Consider the following 14,770-nt stretch of genomic DNA (forward strand, 5'->3'; position numbering starts at 1 on the left):
GCTCAACAGAGCTCGGACTCTTTGTCAGCCTGGCAACAGTGCTGAAAAGAAACCTGGGATTGTTCTTATTCTCATTCTATCAATGATGAATAATAAGCAGTTCTAGCTTTACGAAGGGCTTTCTTATAAGTTATTAAACTATCATTCCAGACTAATTGAGACTCTTCTAAATTAGAGGAACACCACTGCCTCTCCAGCTTTCATCTTTGATCTTTTGACAATCGCCTCAGTTGTGAATGTAACTCTTTAGCTGTTGACCTTGTCACACCCGCCATGCTGCTGTCTAATATAGCACGCACAAATGCACATTATTTACAGTGAACGCTTAACTGGAACAGATGTTTACTAAGGAGATTAGAAAAGTCTCCACACCCATTACATTAAGTAAGACAAAGAAATGCACGTGCTGTGGACTGTATTTGCTGATGTGGTGTGTGTGTGATCGACACACAAAAAGCCTGTTTATGGAAAGAGAGGAGCTAAGAGGGAGTAATCGTATTAGTATAGTAAATATTAGTAAGACAATCCTTTTAATCTTGAAGCACATTCCCTCTGATCAGAAATGTTTAGGGGCTCAATTGTTGTTGTGGATGACGTTATGTTCAAAAACACATGTCAGTGTAAAGAGTCCAGTACATTCCATGTGTAAAGCGGAGGGAGTGGCTGTAGGAGTGTCCTTGAACTTGAGGATGCTCGGGCCCCTACAGTGTTTGTCACTTTTAAACAAGGCAGCTCAGCTGAGCACTGAGACTCTTTCGAGACTTGAGCATCTTGACAAATTGCAAAAGATTTGAAATAAGCAACAATGGGTGGGGTTCAGAGTTTCAGGCAGATGTGTGACAGGGAAAAAAATACAAATGTTCATCTCAGTCTTCCAGCAGTTTGTATTGTATGGCAAACAGCCATGATCATCTTGTTTGGGGTTTTTATTCGGTACGATGAGGAATCGGACACACACTGGGTAGAGCACAAAGAAAAAGAAAATATATCAAGTGACATTGAGAATGACTTCTACTTCAGATATCCAAGTAAGTGACTTTTGTTCCCTTCTTTTTCTGATTGAATCTCTTATCCAAATGTTTGATTGATAGATAGTCACTGCTTTTTCTTTATTAGTGAATAGAGTAAAAAATAAAAAATCTATTAAATTTAAAATGTCTTTGTACAGTACTTATTCAAATTCACACACAACTAGGTATGTGTAAAATTGATTTTTTTATTATCATTTCTATTATTATTGGTAGTTGTCACATTTGAAAGACCTTTCCGATCATTACATATTGCTGACGGGGGTTTCTAACACCTACGGGTGCATATATCCCCGAGGGTTTGACTCCTCGGAGGCTTTTTCACCCCTGCTGACATCTCTATGCTTATGTCTTTGTCTTGACGGAATGAATATATCTTATATCATATAGTTTGTGTGGATTTTAGGGTTTGCGTGTCTGTGAGCGTTTCTGCATGGGTGTGGTTGTACTGTTCTGTACAGTACCACAGAAATCTCCACAGTATCCGTATCAGTTTATCATGAAACCATCTCAGATGTGGTGTTGGATGTCAAATGATAAACGTTCGCCCCGACACAGTTTAGTGTCTGTGACCATCGCTTCACGATGAAACGACACGACATCAGCTCTCTATGTTGGCAGGAGTTTATTCTGAGGCATCAGAGGCCTTTGTTGACTGTAAAAAACACTTGATCTGATGTGTCTGTTGCAGGTGTGACAATGAAGACTATAGTGTTTCACAGTATAGTAGGAATCTATTGTGCCTTGAGATGTGTCAGGCAACTTCAGTACTGTGTCCTAACTAACTGTGGCTGCAAGATGCTGGCATCAACACATTATAGTTATGTACAGGTCATAAACTGTCATAAACTAACTTAAAGAAGAACCAACTGTTCCTCATGTCTGGACTGAATGGCTGCTTTCTGTTTATCAATATGAAAGGCACTTTGATGAACAATATATTGGAACTTCATTTAGGTTCTTTGTCTCAGAGGATGTTGTCTACTGCCGACAGCCTTCTGTGGCAGCTTGAATTTCTTTTCCCTCTAGAGTTTTGGTTTTTTAACATGCACCCCCATCTCTACATTACAAATGTAGAGATACAAATACATGAATTGATCAAACAATGCAAAGGTGAATGGATCAAAGCTACTCTGTCTCTTGTTTAGGTGAAGATATTCATATATGTAAGACTGAAGCTACAGTTAAAGCTGTGCTCTGACCAATTTTACCTTCTTCTCAGTCAAAACAGTTTCAGAAATGCTTTTACTTCCTCATGGGTTGGTACCTGTAGAAGCAACTTGATAAATTTCTGTATCATCAAAACATTTCAACAGCTAATCAGTCAGTAACAGTAAATACACACTGTAATGTCCTTGAGTCATTTTCACATGATACACCCCTCTTATGTAATATACCCTCATGCCACCCTGCATTGTGGAGGAATGTTGTAAAAGCAAACTATGCAGCCTGAGCAGTCTCTCCGCCAGGATATAGTTTAGTTTATGAAAGCTTCCAAATTATTCCCAAGATAGTTTTTTTGTAGATATCACATTAAAAACATAATAAGGAAAATCTGCTTTGATCTTTAGTTTGTGCAAGTCACTGTTCAAGAGAAACAGTCTGGTAATGCTGTGAATGCACAGTTAGATTTTTCAGCTGTTTGTTCAGCGATCACTCAGCACGGTCTGTAAAAAAAGAAAGATGTCTTCTTAATTTAGAAAGCTGTTGAACCTCGTTTGGGAGCATCAACATCGTTTAACTATTTCCTACAGCTTGTCATGACCCAAATCATGTTTGATTATAAGGCACGTTTGAAAGCAACAGACATTGGCCCAATACACTTTTGTTCTTTGGGTTATTTCATTTTTGTAAAGCCAGACCACTCCTGAAATTCAGGTTATTGACCACAGTCCTGAAATTTCCATATGAAATATCTTGCGCGCCCTGAGCAGAGCAGAGCAGCCCAAACCATGACACTATCTCTACCGCGCTTTACAGTTGCTAAATACAACATTTGTCCACAGTCTTTTACAAACTTTTTACAGCAGCAATTTCTTTTATGGTGTCACTCCAGTGACAAAACTCTTAACTTTTAGCAAACTGTGGGATTGCACACTTTACAGGAGTGGCGATAGCTGAAAACGCAGGTGTTTACGTATGGTTTCAGTTTCAGTAATGTTATTCAAAGTTCGCCAGTCTTTGCCAGTTATCATTTATTTAATGGGAGGGGCACCTCCACGATTACACTTCCATTCTCATCTTCTTTGTTTGAACAGCTAACTGCATGTAGATTTTGGCACAGAGGGTCATCGAATTTTCCCAGTCAGGACTGAGAGTTCTTCCTTATAGGCTGTTCAGTGAAGACATGTAAAGATGTAAAAAAAAAAAAAAAAAAAACGTTTTTGATTTAATAGTTGGTTTGTGTTTAGTTGAAATTTCTCTTGGATGAGGATAAGGCCACAATTTATGAATAGTAAAGGCAGAAATTCTGCTGACTGCAGCAGTAGAGTTTTCTGTATCTGTTTTGTCAAATATATAGACTAAACATTCCAAAGAGACACAGCATTGTGTTGAATCATCTGCTCTACAAGCCTGTCCTAAATTCTCAGACATCTTTCATTTCTCAGCTAAAGAGCTTACGACCAGTCTGATTGATTCCTCCTGTAATAAAGGAATTGAAACATGGCAAGAGATGTGCGTGAGATCAAATTGAGTTTTGTAATTTGAATAAGATGCTAAGACCACTGAGCCTCCCCTTTTTTGCTGCTCCTTTCAAGTCACCTTTCTAAACTTGTGTCTCCTCCTAGGTTTCCAAGATGTGCATGTGATGATTTTTGTTGGGTTTGGATTCCTGATGACATTTCTTAAGCGTTACAGTTTCGGTGGAGTGGGTTTCAACTTCCTCATCGCTGCATTCGGTCTCCAATGGGCACTGCTGATGCAGGGCTGGTTCCACTCCCTGGACTACACTGATGGGAAGATCAAGATTGGGGTTGAAAAGTAAGTATTCTTCTATGTAGTTTATGAGTTTAAATAACTATTTCTGAAATGACAGTGTTACGGGGATACAAAGTTCTTGATCTTTTGTTCCAACTGCCTGGAAATCCTATAGGAACATGTTTCAACCTGCATGTCTTCCAGAGAGAGAGAAAAAAATCCAGGAGAAACTAGTTTGACTGACTGATTTCCAGAATCACTTTTTCTGCCATGTTAGGTTTAGTGTTTGTCGCTGGAAAGTAAACAGAAACTTGTGTGGAGAATTGATGATACTGCTGGAGAGCAGCCAATTCGCTGTTTGTCAACTGATATGATGGGTGCGTTTCTGTTTGTAACTAAGAGACAGTGGGTCAATGAGATATATCTTCTGGTCCAGTGTTCAAAGAAAGTAACTTTCTGGTTCAAAGATTTCCTCATACATCTTATCTTTGATCAGTACAGATTACTAATGATTAATATTGATTTCCTCTTGCCTCGATTTTCTGCTACTTGTTTACCATTTTCTCTCCTCAGCCTGATCAATGCTGATTTCTGTGTGGCCGGCTGCTTAATTGCCTACGGAGCATTGCTGGGCAAAGTGAGTCCAGTCCAGTTGATGGTTTTGACTTTGTTTGGGATTACACTGTTTGCTGTGGAGGAATATATTATCCTGAATCTCATCCATGTAAGTAGGCTGCCATATGAATATTGCTGTTTGTTATCCAGTTTCACTGTGCAAATACCAAGATGAATTTAATTAATTTCACGTAATTAAAACAATGAAGTATAGCATTGGATGTGCTCACCAGGGGGCACTGTGGTTTCCTTTCTTTCTTTCTTTCTTTCTTTCTTTAACCATTTGAAGCAAGTAAATGAATGCATCATTATAGCAGGAGAGTGCATTCCCAAACATGTGCTGGAAATGAGATTTAGTTCTCAGATGTGTGCTCTTTCACCATGTTACAGGCTGAAGAAATGACAACATATGACCACATATAAACATGTGAAAGTCACCTATGGGTTTTTTTTATTTTTAGTTAAAGCCACCTTGTAGCTGCTGAGTAGCAAATTAGCTCCGTCCTTTTAGCCCCATAGAAGGGAGCTGATGTGGTTCAGCAAAGATGAGATATAAACAGGTCATAATCAGCCTCTTATGTTTCATAAGTAATTCTTAGAATATGGAAAAGGAGGGAAAGGAAAATGAGAGAAACTACATTTTAATTGTTTTTTAATATTGATAATAAAAAAGCATTACTAATACATGCATTCCTTCGGCAACTCCTGCAAATATTTTACCCCTGAAGGCCAGAGATGCTGGAGGCTCCATGGTGATCCACACATTTGGAGGCTATTATGGCCTTTCCATATCATGGATGCTCTACCGACCAAATCTGGACCAGAGCAGCCGCTTGCAGGGCTCTGTTTACCACTCTGACGTCTTTGCTATGATTGGTGAGCCTGATCAAGTACACAACTGTACTTATGCTTTTTACTGATAAGATGTCTTTGTTCTGCCGTACCCTAACTGCTTTCTTCACAGGCACCCTCTTCCTGTGGATGTTTTGGCCCAGCTTCAACTCAGCTATAACAGATCATGGGGACGGGCAGCACAGAGCGGCCATCAACACCTACCTGGCTTTGGCTTCAGCTGTGCTCACTACTGTGGCCGTTTCAAGCTTCTTCCAGAAACACGGAAAACTAGACATGGTAAAGAGCAGAAAATCAGAAATCTCCAATAATTACTTATACTACAAATGTTTGGAACAGGAGATGTGTAGACATGAAGATGTGTGTAGCTTAATCTGAGACTTTTGTGCTACCCAATTAAAGTTACACTTTTTCCTTCAGTGTTACATAGCTCTTCTGCATGTAAAAGGTCTGCAGATTTACACACCAGAGGGTGTTATTTCTGCCAGAAAAGGCCTTGCTGCCAAATTGTTGTTTGTTGTTCAGGGTTGTCTATCTTTACATGATGACATCACCACAAAAACATTTACAAAATGCCTGCCTGGTAGCGTATTTTGGTACATCTCAAATAATGTATATGCAGCTTCATGTGCTCAATCATTTTGACCGATCAGAGCTTGGGGGAGGGAGACCCTATAGAGATATAAAAAGCTTGTCAACCTAAACTATTAGACCCTCAAAATAAAACTCTTTAACCATGTGTGTGTACACAATACAGTACAAATGATCTTTTTGTAAACCGAACCAAATCCAAAGACCCATAATTAAGTAAACACACAGTTTAATTAGTTAAATTTGTTACTGATACATATTTTCAAAAACCTTTTCTCAGGTTCACATCCAGAATTCTACACTTGCTGGAGGTGTTGCAGTAGGAACGGCAGCAGAGTTCATGCTGATGCCCTACGGGTCTCTTATTGTAGGGTTCTGTTGTGGGACTCTCTCCACACTCGGATATATCTACGTGACGGTATAAACTTTGTCTTGTTTTACGGCTAACATGAAATAAGGTGTCATGTTTCTGCACTATTTCTTTCAAACCAATTAATTATGATTATAATGATTTAAGTTAGGTTTTGTGTTGTACTTTTGAGTAGTTTCAGGGTCTTACTCACAGTAGACAGGAGTCAGAACGCTATATGCTTTTAGAATCAGAAGCTTTCTTTACAGGTCAGCTTTAAGCTAAAAACACAGTTGGGCCACCACAAGAATTCATTTTTAAAACTCAAATTTCAACGACCGTTCAAACAAGAGCTACATTATGGTGGTTCGGGTAGCTATACCCTGAGGCAACATGGGCCGCGTTACACAGACCCACTCCTGTTTGACACAGAAGTGACATAGCATAAAAATCCACACAATAGTTTTCACTCAAAACTCTAAGAAGTTTTTTTTTAGAATGAAATCGTTTTAGATGCTTAAATATCTGTTATTCTGGTGACCCTTTTCTGAGCAGCTTTTAGCTTTAGCTTGTCTGGAAAGAAACCTTCTGATTCTTCAAACTGGGAGCACTCTTACTGCTATATACTACCCCACTTCAAAGACACATACTTCTGTTTCAGCCGTTCATGGAGAAGTACATGAAGATTCAAGACACATGTGGAATCCACAACCTCCATGCCATGCCAGGAGTCATAGGTGGTATTGTTGGAGCCATCACTGCTGCAGCTGCTGATGAGTCAGTTTATGGCCGTAAAGGGTGAGTTTTCCTTGAATGAACCCAGAAATAAGCAGTCAGAGGGCAGGGTTTTATCGAAGATGACCAAACACTGAATGAACACAAAAATATAGTAATATTTTCATTCTTGTTTCCAAGCCGCATGTAATGTTGTGGAATAATAAGATTGTGCTTTCCTCATTTTTTTTTTCTTTTCTGGTAGGCTGATTAACACCTTTGATTTTACGGGTGCTTTCAAAGACATGGTACCTACACAGCAGGGCGGTCACCAGGCAGGAGGCCTCTGTGTGGCAATCTGCTTTGGTATAGGCGGAGGAATCCTTGTAGGTAGGGAATAAACCACTGCTAGACATAATATCTGTAAAACAATAGCTGTAATGTGAATGAGTTCGAATGAAATAGGTTCCTCAAACAGGCAGCATGTGTTCGGATATTTACTCTGCTCCTGTTCTTCTTATCAGGTGCTATCTTAAGATTACCTATATGGGGAGATCCTGCAGATGACAACTGCTTTGATGATGAGCCCTACTGGGAGGTGAGAGACAGATTCTTACATCTATAAAAGGTTTTTTGCTGTTTGAAATGATTCAGGCAGTAATTCATTGGACAGAAATGAAGTTATACAGAAAGAAAACAAGATGTCTCAAAGAAAACACAGAAATTCATTTTAGATTTCTTTAGCTTGGCTGTGAAACAAACACACTAAATGGCTTGGATAAAAGAGATTTTGGTTGTTTTCATACTTTATGTGGCCGGAAACATTCACTGTTTTGCGTTGCGTGCCCTATTCTCCTGACCCATTATTTACATTACCTAATGGTCTGTCATCTTTCCATCACCTCTATTTACAAAGACATTTCTCACAAGTTTCCAGTTTCCGACATTTAACAAGACAACAGAGTATGCCCTGTGTTTTGTCTGCAGCTGCCAGAGGATGAGGAAAACATACCACCGATCCTGCAGTACAACAACCACATGCGGAACAAAGATGTGTGAGTGTCTGTTTTATTTGTTTGTCAACAGTGTTCTGGTCATGGCGTTGATTTTCCTCATGCTAAAGTCATGATGCAGCAGCCACTTTCTCTTTGATGAAGAACAAGTTGCATTCAGTGTCCTCTCGGTGGCAGCAGAGCACAATTCAAACAAACTGCGTGTGGCTCATTGTAGTTGCTGCCCTTGGTAGGGACTATCCATTTCATGGTCAGAATACCGTATGAGAACAAGGTGAGGTTGTGGTTGCTGACAACATGAGACCACAGAGACAAAGAGTCTGCCCTCACCACACAGTCTGGGCTTGATAACAGAGCACTGATGCAGAACCTATGCTTCCAAGTGAAGCTCTCCTGTGTTGTTTGTTGATGGGGGTTTTTAGAGAACATCTTCACATGTTTCACTCCTCATAGTGACCTTGAGTTTGTGCAACAGCCGTCATGTTTACAGTGAAAATAAGAATGATGCTATTAAAAGATGAGCGCTTGATTCCAATCAGATTAGATTTGAATTAATGGAATTTTAAGTGAGTGATTAGAGAGAGGCCAAACACCAGTGGATGAAATTCAAGGATTCAAACTCTCTTAAAGACAACAACATTAAATTATTTTCAACTTGATTGTGAGCTTTATATTCTGTGAATCGTGATTGTTTTTCACACATTATGCAATGCTTTTTTTCCCCCCCAGAGCGGAGTCAAATTTCACCATGGAGTCAGATTCTAGGCCTCGATCATGATCTCTGCTTTCATCACACATGAAACCATTCTTTCTTTAATTCTCACGCTGGACAGAAAATGTGATACGGTCCCATCCCATCCAATCAGTCACCACCAGCCATTTTTCATAAAATGAAAAGTCTGTTAGCATGTTTTTTTTGTTTTTTTGTAAGCCTTAGATTGCATCTTGAAATCTTGAGCTCATTTGTTTGATCACCAGTGGAGTGTGTATTTTTTTTCAAGAATTTTTTGTTCCTATTTTTGATGAACTTATACTTAAATGTTCTATTAAATCAGTGGCATTACCTTGATTAGCCTCATTTCAAAATTGAGAAGAAAATTTAGTTTTGTAAACGTATGTTTTTCTGCTAAAGATGTGATGCAAAATGCTATAATAAAAACAATTTATCTTAAAAGAGAAGCATTTAACACCAGCGTTTGCCCCAATGTTTGTTTCTTTTGATCTAAACAGTTTCAGTCTGTGTGACATTGCAACTTTTGTTGCTTTCTTATCCCTATTTATATCCCTGTCCCCTTATTCCTTTAGTTAAATGAAATGGAATCGTTTTTGTGTGTGTGGAGAATTTTACAATGAGTTGTTAATGGTTATGGATTCAAAAAATCTTGAGCTGAGCTGAGATATTTGTTTGGAACTAAGTTGTACTATGACATTCAAATATTTGACAATACTTTACCTTAATTCCTGATTATTTAGCATTTGTATTCACACTTTATAGATTGTTGTAAGACACCTTAAATGTAGATAAAATAACATTTTCAACTGCTTTTACAACAGTCTACTCTTATTTACAGTGGATATATTGTTAGTAAATATATGAGTTAACACACATATGTGCTTGTATTTATTGTCATTTGTCACTGACTATTCATTAATGCACTCCCTATAAATGGGAAATAGGGGATTAAAGTAAATGTTAAGTAATGTTTTTCTTCTTCTTTATGAATCACCAAATGAATGACTGTCAAAATCTCAAATGTGCAGACACTGTACATGTTTTGATATTTGTCATACTGTTTTGAAGAGTTTATTAATGCTAATGTAATTTGAGAATTCACAAATGATTGTTAATAAACGGTTGTAATTGCATAATGAGTACTGTCCATTTCATTTCATGTAATTGATTTGGAATTCCATTCATTTTGCCACCCACAGAAATAAGTATTTTGTATGAAGCTCTTGACTAGAATTCTTAAGTTTTATCGTTGGAAAGCTGAAAAAGTGATGCATTTTTTTGTTGCTCCCACTCTCATGTGAGGTCAGGTAGAGGTTAAAGGTCACCCCCTTAATCCTTTCACGGGACACTATTGGGATCAAAAACAAAAAAAGGCTCCAGCCCAATCATCATGACTGTGTCAAAGGGAAGAGTGAAGCCACTGACACTGCTTAACAAGACCTTGGAGCACCCTGCAGTAAATTATTTCAAATCGATTGTTCACACAGAAGGAGTAGATTTAAATAAAAACAATCTTCCTATAGATCTATATTCGATCAGTTTGTCTGCACATGCCAAATACAACCCCAAGCTACAGTTTATTTCTGCATCTCATAGCAGACCTTCTCTCCATCATTTCCTGATGACGGCTGGATTTCCGTAGGTTCTGTTGCCTGCTCAACTATCTGTGGTATTTCATTGGACGAAGGAGACTGCAACTCACGGTGGGAGTGTGGATGATTCCCACACATGAGTAGCAGTAAGGAATCCATCTCCTCATACAGTCTCCTCACTAACAAAGGCAGGCTTAGCGCTGTTTTCTTTTGTCATCAGTAACGTGTTTGAGTAAAGGAGGTAATGGTGCCACAAGTGCTCCAATTAAACGAGATGCAGCCCTGCTGGGAAGAAAGGCTCCCCCATTGCCCCTGATCCTCCCTTACACACAGAATCATACGCACACACAAACCAGATCCCTTCTCAACCCACCCCCTTGCAGTTCCCGCCCCAACTCCTCTCATGTTTATTCATCAGCCACTTAAAGGGCAACTGCAAAGGCCTGTTAAAACTAAATCAGACTTATTTTAAACTGACAGCAGGTCTTCCCCTCTGAAGTTTAGGAAGCCTGGCCTTATGGCACCATGAAGCCAACCTTCCTTTAGACAGAAACTGGTCACAGATGTGACTGCACAGGGACAGTAGAGGTGGAGAAAAGGGCTAATGAGAAGGTGATATGGAAAAACTTGAGGACCGAAGGGGGCACGAAAGGGGGAATGAGGCTTCAGTTTCATTGCTGATGACGGACTGCCTGCCATCCGGCCTCAATCATGATCTTTGATTGACAGGTTGAGAGAAGCCGAGGCTGGGAACGAGGGTGCAGGATGGAGGCTTAGAATAGGAGCTGCACAAAAAGTGCTCCCATACAGGGGGCCGCTGAGACGCTCATTAATGATAAAGAACGTACCAAGAAAACTTTATGTTCTGTGCAGTGTTGCTGTTTGCAATTTATAATCTCCTTTACATGGCAATGAGAAACGTACAGAACACAGCACGGTTAAACACAACGTGGGAGGTCATGTTGGAGAATGTGATGGTGGCCTTTACAGTTCTATTATTTGTTTGCATTGTTTTAGGAAAACAGCGCATGTTGTCTGATGGTGACTATGTCTTTTACTAGCCTATACATGTGATATCTGTCAGTCACTTTTTATAGTTAAACTTCACTGAATTCCCTTTACATTTACGAGGATCCACAGCTGTTACAGTAGTATTCACAGGACTGTGTTTGCTTTGTCAGAGCAGTAAAAGCCCTGTTGAAAGCAACAACAAGTCCATAAAACAGTTCATAAACTTTTCAGACCTGCACGCTTTTCTCTCTGTAGTTTATCTGCTCCTGTTTTGTGCAGCTCCAGTTTCCTAAAGATGATCCCTCTGCAGGAATTTCAAACCTTCGGTTCTCTTCTTTTTCCTTTTTTTTTTTTTTCAGGTAATTTCTGGTACTTCTCAGAGAGACATGCTGTGTCTTACACTCTATTAATTTAAAGTATAACTTTACAAATGTAATAATGTAAGTAATGTGGTACAATGCTGTGTAAAATGTATAGCAATTAAAAGAACTACAAAGACCGCAAACCATGTTAGATCTGATAAATCTTATTGTTTTCAGAAAAAACATGCGCTCAATTCAACTTTGATGTTTTTTAAGTGGGACTTGCATTCTGACTCTTATGATGGCAGAATGCTGTTCTTATAGGTGAATAGTGATTTGACATTGTTATTGATAAAATTAACAAGACCTTCCTCAAAAAGACGCATGGCAGCAAAACCTGTATGTATTGTATAGTATTAGTGGTGCCCTTGTAGATGAACAAGTTACTAATACCATGGGCACCAGTGCAGGCACAGACCAACTAGCAACAAAAAAAAAACAGCGTCACAATTTGATTTGTTTTGTGTGGTAGAGAGTGACTCGCTGTGTTAACTGATTTTACTTGCCAGAAGTTTTCCTGAGCCCAAGCAGTGAATCTGTTTTTCATGTAGTGTGGCCTCAAGGCCCAAAGCTTGCATCAGTTTCTCTCTTGCAAAGAGAACAGACATTTCTCTGAATATTTTGCATATAGTATCTAACATAGATGGTTCTTTGCAATTCCCATTAAGAAACTTTTTCTTATTGCAATTTGAGGCCTTTATTTGGAGAGAGAAAGGAAAGTGGACAGACCGAAGGGGATGACGAGTATGACATGTATCAGAGCACAGCTCAGGATTTGAACCTTGACCAGTTACAACAAGGACATTAGACTCATTCGCATTTGTTCTACCATTAGACTCACATGGAACCGCAAGAAACATCAGAGCTCAGAGCTGTTGCGTATTATTCTAATTAGTTGTAAGTTGTTTGAGCATGTGTGTTTTTAGTGTAACGCAACTTTTCCATATATTTTTCAGGGAAATATTGTACGGTCTGCAACACTACAATAGTGAGTCATAGTCAATAGTTATCTCACAGATATTTCATGCAAAAACTCCAGGCAGTTCATTATAAGCAGCCTATGCTTTTTGATACTATTTTTGCTAATACACTACCAGTTTAAGTAACATTTCAAATGCAGTGCTTTGTCTCAAAAGTGAGCACTTTTACACTATGATACTGATACTTTTTTTATCAAGTGGCCTCAATAGCCTTCCCCTGAACATCCAAACTAAATAACCTTCCTGTAACTTTATACAAAAGCAGTTAAATATCACATTAACCATTTTTACCAAATGCACAAACAAAATGTTGCTTACACATTATTCCGTTATCTATACTGAGTAATTTTCTGCAGAATATGTTCTTAAACTTCTGATAGCCTATTTATGGTTTCAAATTTTGGACTTGCATGTTTTATTATTCTGATGTCGACGGTGATGCGAATAGCCTAAATGTTCTTAGTACTTCTTCTACCACTGTCCATCACTTTTTGCATCCCACAGCTCTGTACCCCGCAGGTATCTGTCGGGCCTCCCCACGCCAGAGAGGCTGCTTAAGTGTCCCTATCGGACCACAGTGGAGAGGAACAGCAGATTAACCATGATCCTATCCGCTCACAGCTAGCCCCTTCATACGCTCCTTTACATTACGTTTTAAAAGGAGGTGGGGATGCCATTCAGGTCCATGATATGAATCCCAGACGTGGGGACCAGAGCAGAGCTTTCACCCCCGTTTCACAGAAAAGACCCCTTTCTGACACCCTCTAATTCTGGTTGCTACGGGCTTCTGGGTTCAATGGTGGACTCCTGTTGTGAAGGGACAAAGCCGCTCAGTCAACCGGCGATGGTTGCTAGGGGAGGCAGAATGTATGGGGAGGGACAGGCTGCCGTTGTCCCAGACGAAATGTCTCTCTTAAGGCGGCCGAGATCTGGTGATTGACAGGTGGCTACACGCTCTACTGCAGATCACCCAGGAAGTCTGTGGGGCCTTATATCTGTGACCGTCAATGTGAGTTTGACTGAAAGTGTGTATGTGTCTGTGGCTAGTTTGATATGGTTGGTTGGGTGAACATATCTGCCACTATGATAGAGGCACCATTTCATACCTGTAGAGGGAGCTGCCTCTGCACGTAGATGATTGATCGCCCTGTAATAATTTACAGTGCTGGTGTCATTGAGATCCCACCGAAGGCCTCAAGGTAAAGTAAAGTAAAGGTACCAGAGGGTAAATGTACATAGACTTTAAAAAGTCTTTCCTAAAGCCGAGTCATTGCCTGAATCAGATTTTTGCTGATGGAGCATTTGAACAGAAGTTATCTGAGTTTCTAGTTTAATACAGCACTTAATGGCTGTCTTCATTTTCAGCTGAATGAAAGTTGAAAGTTTTTCTGAGCCTGTGGTATCATTTGAACACCAGAAACGTCTTCTCTGCACACATTAAGACTTTGAGAGTCACAGACTCTTCTTCGTTGAAAATATGCTGGTATTAACTTAAATTTAAAGGTTTTCAGTGAAGAAATTTAACTGTGAGCGTAGCTTCAAGCATTTCTGATCAGGTAACTAAACGTATCAGACATAATGTATTTCGACTGGATTGGTAAAAATCCCGTTGAAAAATCAGCAAACTCAAATATGCAAAAGATGTGATAGTTTTATGTACTCCTGCAGACAAAAAAATGTTTCTTAAGGGCTCAAGATGTTACTAAAACAGTAGAAACAAGATATTACCAAATTAATTCTACTTCAGTAAATTCATATTTAGTTATTACGTTTTAATGAAGTATTTTCTTTTTTGTGAAATTGGACAGCTGGGGCCTTGAATGTTTTTAATATTAAGAAAAGATCTTATGGTTTTCAAGTAAAGCTACTGTTCTGAAAGCACAAGTCAAAACAGCCAAAAGCTACTGGTTTAATATTTAACAACATGCTACAAATGGCTGAAGGTCAGAATTAAGCCTGTCTGGTAGTTGACTAAATCTTACCTATATATTGAGTTTCACTGAGTATCCAT

At 39.2% G+C, this 14,770-nt stretch overlaps 1 protein-coding gene across 1 annotated transcript; it reads left to right on the plus strand.

The window, feature by feature from the left end:
- The first annotated feature begins 700 nt into the window (after positions 1-700).
- On the plus strand, positions 701-9,072 carry rhcgb (Rh family, C glycoprotein b). Its single transcript, XM_072385559.1, has 11 exons — positions 701-1,028; positions 3,818-4,010; positions 4,521-4,671; positions 5,291-5,438; positions 5,527-5,693; positions 6,286-6,423; positions 7,016-7,152; positions 7,334-7,458; positions 7,593-7,666; positions 8,056-8,123; positions 8,811-9,072. Exons 1-11 carry the CDS (start codon positions 806-808, stop codon positions 8,857-8,859), a joined length of 1,473 nt encoding a protein of 490 aa, XP_072241660.1. The 5' UTR covers positions 701-805; the 3' UTR covers positions 8,860-9,072.
- The last annotated feature ends 5,698 nt before the right edge of the window (positions 9,073-14,770 follow it).

Source organism: Leuresthes tenuis, unplaced genomic scaffold (genome assembly GCF_036924035.1).
Source record: "Leuresthes tenuis unplaced genomic scaffold, fLeuTen1.0.hap1 SCAF_5, whole genome shotgun sequence".
In the NCBI taxonomy this organism is placed as follows: domain Eukaryota; kingdom Metazoa; phylum Chordata; class Actinopteri; order Atheriniformes; family Atherinopsidae; genus Leuresthes; species Leuresthes tenuis.

Excerpts from the sequence above, each read along its gene's own strand:
- rhcgb (XM_072385559.1), top strand. The coding sequence starts at position 806 with ATGGGTGGGGTTCAGAGTTTCAGGCAGATGTGTGACAGGGAAAAAAAT. Across the intron at positions 5,694-6,285 it reads AACACGGAAAACTAGACATG|GTTCACATCCAGAATTCTAC; the intron begins GTAAAGAGCAGA and ends ACCTTTTCTCAG. Across the intron at positions 7,667-8,055 it reads ATGATGAGCCCTACTGGGAG|CTGCCAGAGGATGAGGAAAA; the intron begins GTGAGAGACAGA and ends TTTTGTCTGCAG.